Source organism: Zingiber officinale, chromosome 4B (assembly GCF_018446385.1).
Source record: "Zingiber officinale cultivar Zhangliang chromosome 4B, Zo_v1.1, whole genome shotgun sequence".
NCBI lineage: Eukaryota > Viridiplantae > Streptophyta > Magnoliopsida > Zingiberales > Zingiberaceae > Zingiber > Zingiber officinale.
This window is the reverse complement of record NC_055993.1, coordinates 126,201,001-126,208,684: the sequence shown is the minus strand read 5'-3', so window position 1 is coordinate 126,208,684 and position 7,684 is coordinate 126,201,001. Positions and strand designations below refer to the sequence as shown.

Here is a 7,684-nt window from a genome sequence, read left to right as displayed (position 1 = left end):
CATATTGTAATAATTATAAATTATACTTGCTACAATATAATGCTATTGACCTGAGTATTTTTTTTAATCATAACTAATATAATAGCATCAAACAAGAGTTTTTTTTTTGAAATAAAAAAATTAATACAAGATGAGGTATTACCTTAATGATAAATAAAAAGAGATTATTCTATTGAAGATTCTAATAAAATAGACTTTGGTCTTCCGGGGCACGGTACGATTGAAAGGGACATAGCGATATACCATATAATGAGGATTTGATTCTCTCACAAAACATATTAAATGCACATGGCTCTAGAATTTCATAGTATATTTGGATGAAATATTTTGATTTCCCAGTTGGTTTCCTTTAAAATTTGGTTGGTGTGATTCATGGAATGCTTCCAGAGAGTGTCAGGAAAATACATTTAATTGCACAATCTTTAAACAATTAGTAAAATATTATAAATTAACATTATTAATTATTAGTTGCAGGCAATTTTAAAAGTTTTCGTAGAAGCATGCTTTCAATTCTATTATATATATATATATATATATAGAATTTTAAATCAAATTAACTCACTCATAAATTAAGGTTTTTAGGATAATTTACTTGATTAAGATGATCTCAATATTAAAAAAATAATAATTGTATTTAAAATATTAACCTGAAAAAGATTTTTTTTTCAAAAATCTAATTAAAAATATCATAATGTTTTTAAAAAAGGGGAACACAATTTTGGCGGGTCGTTATTAAAATTATTTCGCCTTTTTCTTCTTTTGTTCCGTCCAACTGCACGCAAGGACAGGCCAGTGCAGAGAGGTTTTTACTCTATTTCCTCGCTCTCACAAGAGGCAGAGGAAGGGGAAGAGCCAAGAAAACAGGAAGAGAGATGGCTTCTAGGCTGACCTCCTTGAAGGAGCCATTCCTCTGCTTCACTCTCTGGGGCAAAAGGAATGCCGAATTGCGTAGGGTTTCCATGACTTCCACCATCCCCTCCGCCGTCGCCAAGTGAGATTCTTTCATCATCCTGGTCTCCTCGTTATCTCGAATGTAGCATCTGATCCTTACTCCTGCCCGTTCTCCATTCCGCTTTCGCTGTGTTGCTTATGAATTATGATAGCTGCCCTTGTATTGTAGACATTGATGAAACTCAGCTAAGGGTACAGCACTCGCACATCATGGTTGTGTTGTGTACCAGATTATAGTTGGTGCCATGACATTTGCATGGTCGTCATTCAGTGTTTTCTGTGTAATCCTGCGAGCAGACATTCTATTATTTCTGGCATAATTTAATGAAATACTGCGCAGGCTCGTGATCAAAGAAAAGGAAGATTTGGGAATTTTAACCCTCACCTCTCATCAGACATTCGGTGGTTTTTAACTCAACGTGAATTTAATTTGTTGCCTTTCTTCCAAAAGAATCAATTCTTAGCAATTTTTCTTGATTTATCAAGCTGCATTTTCCTGATTAACCATGGTGAATATTTTCGTTTCATATGTTCTAAGTTATTTCATTTGTCAGTGGTCAGTACCATTATCAGTGCATCTAAAAAAATGTCTTAATTTAATCTTGTTCATCCATGAAAACTTAATCTATGATGGTTTACATATGATCTCCTGCCAATTATGTACATTTTCTGAGCTTGAGTTGTTCCTCTAGGGTGGAGACGCCCAAAAAACTCTTCACTCCTCGCGCGGTGCATGTCCAGATCGCTCATTCCTTGCCTCCTCAGAAGATTGAAATTTTTAAATCATTGGAAGGTTGGGCTGAGGAAAACATATTGGTGCATTTGAAGCCTGTTGAGAAATGTTGGCAGCCACAAGATTTTCTTCCAGATCCTTCATCAGAGGGGTTCAATGAAGAGGTTAAGGAACTGAGAGAGCGGTGTAAGGAGATTCCTGACGACTATTTTGTTTGCTTGGTGGGGGATATGATCACTGAAGAAGCTCTTCCTACATACCAAACAATGCTAAACACCTATGATGGTGTCAGGGATGAGACAGGAGCAAGTCTTACCTCATGGGCTCTCTGGACTAGAGCTTGGACTGCTGAAGAGAACAGGCATGGAGATCTTCTGAACAAGTATCTATACTTGTCTGGAAGGGTAGACATGAAACAAATCGAGAAGACAATTCAGTATCTTATTGGTTCTGGAATGGTAAAATTTTCTTAACTAGCTTTCGATGGTTTTGCATATTCAAACTGTGTTTTGGGATTTGATTGTGCAATTGCATTTGCAGGATCCCAGGACAGAGAACAATCCATATCTTGGTTTTGTTTATACATCGTTTCAAGAACGGGCGACCTTCATCTCCCATGGAAATACTGCCCGGCATGCTAAGAAGTATGGAGATCTCAAGTTGGCACAAATATGCGGCATTATTGCATCAGACGAGAAGCGCCATGAAAGAGCATACACTAAGATAGTTGACAAACTGTTTGAAATCGACCCGGATGGCGCTGTTCTTGCATTTGCTGACATGATGAAGAAGAAAATTTCAATGCCCGGTCATTTGATCTACGATGGCTACGATGATAAGCTCTTTGAGCACTTCTCATCTGTTGCCCAGAGGCTGGGTGTTTACACAGCTAAGGACTATGCCGACATACTAGAGTTCCTTGTCACGAGGTGGAAGGTCGGTGAGCTAACAAACCTCTCCGGGGAAGGTAACAAAGCCCAGGACTTTGTCTGCACTTTAGCTCCAAGGATCAGAAGGCTCGACGAAAGAACTCACGGGAGAGCCAAGAAAACAACAGCAATACCCTTCAGTTGGATCCATGGCAGGGAAGTGCAGCTCTAATTCAGTTGCTGTTCTTAGAGTTCCAAGTAAGTTTTAGCATCAGGTTCGTGCTATGATTTTCTTCTGTTGTTTTGATGTCGATCGATTTAGGAAGGGGATACTCTTCCAAGGTATGTTAAATATATCTTATGGCTTGTGCTTAATTCAAACTGTCGAACTATTCTTCTTTGGGGGAGCTTACTAGATTTGTCGAAAGAAAAGGATGTATCCCAAAATATGTCATAGGATTTGCACCAAATCTATAGACTTATTGATGGTTCACCAACCAAAACACAGCAATTCAAAATCGAGATGTATGACTTGCTACAAAAATGACACAAAACTTGAGAACAATGCATACATAAAGACAAGATCACGCCCCGTAATTTTATAATGAAATAGTCACTTGCACCAGCCGAAGCACCAATAGCCCTGTTAAAGACAGATTGGGGAAGCTTGAGTGACAATATGATGAGAACAATCTTACTGAGAACACAATGTTGTAGTATAGATGATCCTCGATGTTTGACTAAATCAGAATAGGTTATATGGCACCTACCGAGGATTTTTGTGCATGTCCATTACAATCAACATGAGTGGTTTCAGTAGACATACTGGCAATTGTAGTTGCTCCAGCTTGTTTTTCTTCCCTCACTTTGTCAAATATAACTGTAAAACCGTCAGCTGAAGAAGGATTGCTCACATCCCAATCTCCAAACTTAGGCACGATCGAGCCTCTCTTGATCTTCTAGTTAAACAATTTAGTAAGTTGTTTATATTCTCACACACATTATACTAAGGAAACAGATGTGAAAGGGCTTGCCTTATTATCATCTTCGATACCATTCGTCCTTGATCTCCTTGCAGATTTTGAAATAAATGAACTGCTACTGCTTGACCAACTCTGGTGAAGTGGTGAGTGGCTATTCTTGTAGTTAGACGAACCACTCCCTCTACTAGCCATTCTACGGTGATTGCCTGATGTCTTTTGATCCTCGTGGCGGTGATTAGCTGAAACTACAGTGTGAGATGCAACGTACTGATCGGAATTCAACATGAGCCATGAAGTTGATAAATCTAACCTTCTCTCTTTATGTGCACCTCATCCTTGAGCTTTGTGGCCTCCGAATAACTTGCGGTTGCAGGTGATTGTGCGAGTGACATATTGGCGGAAAATGCTTCGGGATTGTCATAGGGGTCGTGTGGATTGATCATTTCCCTTTCAGTTCTACTACCCTTGCGAACATCGTCAAAACATTGAGAATAAGGAAAAGTTCTATCCCAATTCCCAAATTTAGGAATAAGAGTGTTTTCCTGCAAAGAATAGAAGCCAATTGCTTCATTTCATCTTTAATATATAGAACAGCATAGAACCCTGATCGTCTCTACAATATATAATTCACATCGCGAGAGATGACTCACCGACATTGAGAGAGCCGTCGACTCAAAAAAATTAAACAAGTAGGGAAGAAGAGCGTCTCAACGGCGTAAAGGAGCCGCCTTTCTGCTTCCGCTCGCCTCGTCGTCTTCCTCTTCCCTTGGAGGAACGCAGTGGGCCTGCCGGCAAGCAGCAGCGAAGTGTAGCGAAGAGAAGGTGAGTTGACTCGGTGACGAGGAACCACCGAGTTCGACTCGGAGCGGCCCCTCTTATAGCATTTAAAGAAAAATAATGCAATGCAATTCCTTCGACAGAAAGAAAAGCGTTGAGAAAATTGTATTTTATATATATTTCTCTGGAAGGACAGTTGGTGAATAAGTAAAGTATTTATTTTTCTTTCTTAATAGTGGTTCATTAAATAGGAGGAAGATATTATCATAATTTTCTTGCATATTTGTAAATCAATTAGTATTGTGTTTTCTAAGAAGGCAACTAATTATCATTATCAGAAATAATCTGGGAAGATGAAAAGTAACGAGAATTCGGACAAAATGGCATTACATATATATAATTAAAAAAATAATTAAGCGTTGAACCTAGATGATCTGTCTTAGTAAAGTTTTCCATAGGTCAGATAAGAAAGTACATATCTATCCTGACAGTCAGATTCTGAGATTTACTCGTTGAGTCAAATTTAGATTTCTGATCTATCATGGAAGGCTTTAATCGTGACACCCTGCCCTTACAATAACATCATATTATGTTGCACCTTCACCCTTAGCACCATGTCAATTCATCCCTAGATTAGTATTGAGCAAGTAAATTAAGAGTAGCTATTAGTCTAAGACACTTCAAGTTTTGATCTAAAATCTATGACTTAATCACTGCACCGTCTAAGGGAACGACAACATCATATTAGACATTACTGTAAAAAGGAGTGATGGCCGGAGTTGTGTCTGCGGCCGGAGTCAGGAGAATGGGAGGAGGCATGAGAACTTAGAAGATGTCGAGGATCTCAAGGATTTCGCGGTTGCAGAGAGGGCAGCTGCCACGGCTGATCCAGAGCTCGCGGGAGCAGGTGCGGCAGAAGGTGTGGCCGCAGGGAATAAATGCGGCTCCTTTGTGTCTCACCATGCACACGCAGCACATGTACGACATGACCCCGCCGCCGCTCTCGGCCTCGGCCTCCATCACCGCCTCCACCGCGGCTGCCGCCATGGGTAACCTCTCCCTCTCGCTTCCGCTCCATTGACGGTCGGTTTGCTCCAGTAACGCCATCAAGGACACTCTAGCCGGCTCCTCTGCCTCCTCCTCGGGCACAGCAGCTGGGATTGGCGACACCGCAGCACCGCTCGAATCGGCCGAGGGAACTTCCGGTTGTGATGTGGCCTCTACCGCCACGACAGTGGGTTCTGGGACGGCGAGCTCTGAGTTAAGGTTGGAGAGTGAGGGGGAAGGGGAGTCGACGGGGTCGGGGTTCGAGATCGGGAGAAGCTGGCCAGGGGAGGCGGCGCCGTCACTTTGGAGGCGGAAGCGGTCCCTCAAAGTCTTCCATGAGGCACCGTTACTGGAGTCCCCTTCCGCCGCCACGCTACTCGCCTCGTGCTCCTGTAGGATGACACCGAGAAGCGTCCTTCCGCTGGCGTCATCTCCACCACCGGCGGCAGAATATTCCCCCTTTTCGCACCTGATAACCGACTCCAGCGTCAACGAATCGCGGCCGGAGAGGCGCGTCGCCTCCTCCTCCTCCCGTAGCTTTAGGAGGTCTCCGAGACTAGATGAATCATTGATGGATAATTGCTCCGACAGCGTCACGCTTCGCCGAATCTCCCTCCACTCCATCTAAAGATCCACTCTCTATCACCGATCTCCAGAAACTGCCCTTCCCTCCGGCCAAGGACCGACGAACCTACAACAAAAACCCCAGCGATCGAGCTCCAACACCAGGATTTATGTGACCCTAAACTACAAAGAGTACTCCTCGTTCATTCAGTCGCGGGCGAGCATTTCTTTCTAGCATCGATGTTTAAGCGGCCTCAATCACCATTTTCCTCTGATCAACTGCAGAAACAGACAAAAACCAGACATCAACGCAGGAGACAAGATCGACAATCACAGCCAGAGACGACAAAAAGGAGCGATAAATGATTAAAAACAGGCAAGCTTTTGGAATCGGCGCCGACCAATCCGAACCCTTCTCCTCCTCCTACTCCGGATAGAGCCTTCCACGCTCACCGATCACAACGTCGTCGTAAAACTTAAAAACGCGGCGAGGTGCGGCCGGACGGAGAAGCGTGCCCTCACCGATCACAACGTCGTCGTAAAACTAAAAAACGCGACGAGAGGCGGCCGGACGGAGAAGCATGCTCTACCCCTCTTTCTCCCTCCTCGCCAAGACGAGCCGTACAGCTGCCGGAGTCGTCGGCCGTTGACTTCCCCTAGCGCCGACGCCCGACCGTTACGCTCGCGTATCGTCACGCCTCAAATCATTGTGCCCGCGTGCCGTTATGCCACGCCCATCTCGATCGTAACGGGCCGCTACCTCTACATCAAATCATGAATCGCCACGTGCTTCTGCGCCTCCAATAATAATTTTTAAAGCTAGATCACACCGTCAGGGAGGATTTGGTTTACATATATTTTTATTTCTATTTTTTGAAAAACACATGTTTTAAAAAATAGTGTTTAGTTTATATTTTTTATATAAGTATTTTTTAAAAAAAATAAAAGATATTTAAAAGTCTTTTTTTATTTTTTAAAAAATACACGTTTTTTTTGAGAAAATGAAAAAGAAACAGGATTACCAAACGCTCTCTTAGCTTCACTAATGAAAGATCGGCTGGTTTTAATTTTTAATATTAAAATTTTAGTTCTTAAAGGCGAGATTTCAATTTACGTTGAATGAAAATTAGAGAACTAAAAAAAGTATATGCTCTTTGTCAAAGCTACTGGTTTGGAGGTAGGAGAGCTTTAGGTATGGAATAATTTGATCCCAAATCAAATGGAAGTAAATAACAATTAGTATCATTGTGTTTTTTATAGTTCAGTTAGCACATCAATAATCTCAATTTAATGAATCTACAATATCAATCTTCGATTAAGAGACGATCTTACCTAAACTAATTAAACTTTAACAAGAACTACATTTTTTCCAGTTTGACTAGTGAAGCAGAATATTTATTTATGCACCTTACACAGTAAAGGTGTCTTTAATCCCAGATTTATGAGAGGTTTGTAAAATCTAAAAATTTAATAACAATCTTTAAATCATTATAGAGATGAGGTTTGAGATTTATAGTTTAAGAGCAATAATGAAAATTCAAACTTACTATTTTATCTTGAAATTGATATAATATACATGAAATCATACAACTCATGCTATGAATTGGATCACAAAAAATTTATTTAGAGCTCTAACCATTAGTGATATTTCAATAAATTTTCATATTGTTGATATGGTATATTGGGATTGATACAAGTTATGAAGAGGGAGTCTAGAAGATGACGTGATAGTCAAAGTCAAGGTGATGTGGCAGTCCAAG

The 7,684-nt window shown here is 41.2% G+C and overlaps 2 protein-coding genes across 4 annotated transcripts; one reads left to right on the top strand and one right to left on the bottom strand.

Moving 5' to 3' along the window:
• Positions 1-792: 792 nt before the first annotated feature.
• On the top strand, positions 793-2,992 carry LOC121976525 (stearoyl-[acyl-carrier-protein] 9-desaturase, chloroplastic-like). The gene is made up of 3 exons (XM_042528715.1): positions 793-991; positions 1,644-2,142; positions 2,225-2,992. The coding sequence occupies exons 1-3, from the start codon at positions 873-875 to the stop codon at positions 2,783-2,785; spliced, it is 1,179 nt and encodes a 392-aa protein (XP_042384649.1). The 5' UTR covers positions 793-872; the 3' UTR covers positions 2,786-2,992.
• A 32-nt stretch (positions 2,993-3,024) lies between these two features.
• LOC121976524 (RPM1-interacting protein 4-like) lies at positions 3,025-6,687 on the bottom strand. Of its 3 annotated transcripts, none has more exons than XM_042528713.1 (5): positions 4,187-6,648; positions 3,847-4,078; positions 3,588-3,775; positions 3,324-3,512; positions 3,025-3,196 (listed from the first exon to the last, which is right to left on the bottom strand). In XM_042528713.1, exons 1-5 carry the CDS (start codon positions 4,190-4,192, stop codon positions 3,167-3,169), a joined length of 645 nt encoding a protein of 214 aa, XP_042384647.1. In that variant the 5' UTR covers positions 4,193-6,648; the 3' UTR covers positions 3,025-3,166. The 3 variants fall into 3 exon arrangements, 2 of the variants coding, with proteins under 2 accessions (XP_042384647.1, XP_042384648.1); XM_042528714.1 differs by having other exon boundaries at positions 3,324-3,509; positions 4,187-6,643; XR_006110651.1 differs by lacking the exons at positions 3,025-3,196; positions 3,324-3,512 and having other exon boundaries at positions 3,569-3,775; positions 4,187-6,203; positions 6,326-6,687.
• Between the last annotated feature and the right edge of the window lie 997 nt (positions 6,688-7,684).

Coding starts and splice junctions, on each gene's coding strand:
- LOC121976524 (XM_042528713.1), bottom strand. Junction 3,776..3,846: donor GGTGCACATAAAGAGAGAAG/GTTAGATTTATC, acceptor CTGTAGTTTCAG/CTAATCACCGCCACGAGGAT. Junction 3,197..3,323: donor GACATGCACAAAAATCCTCG/GTAGGTGCCATA, acceptor TGTCTTTAACAG/GGCTATTGGTGCTTCGGCTG.
- LOC121976525 (XM_042528715.1), top strand. CDS start 873: ATGGCTTCTAGGCTGACCTCCTTGAAGGAGCCATTCCTCTGCTTCACT. Junction 992..1,643: donor ATCCCCTCCGCCGTCGCCAA/GTGAGATTCTTT, acceptor TTGTTCCTCTAG/GGTGGAGACGCCCAAAAAAC. Junction 2,143..2,224: donor ATCTTATTGGTTCTGGAATG/GTAAAATTTTCT, acceptor TTGCATTTGCAG/GATCCCAGGACAGAGAACAA.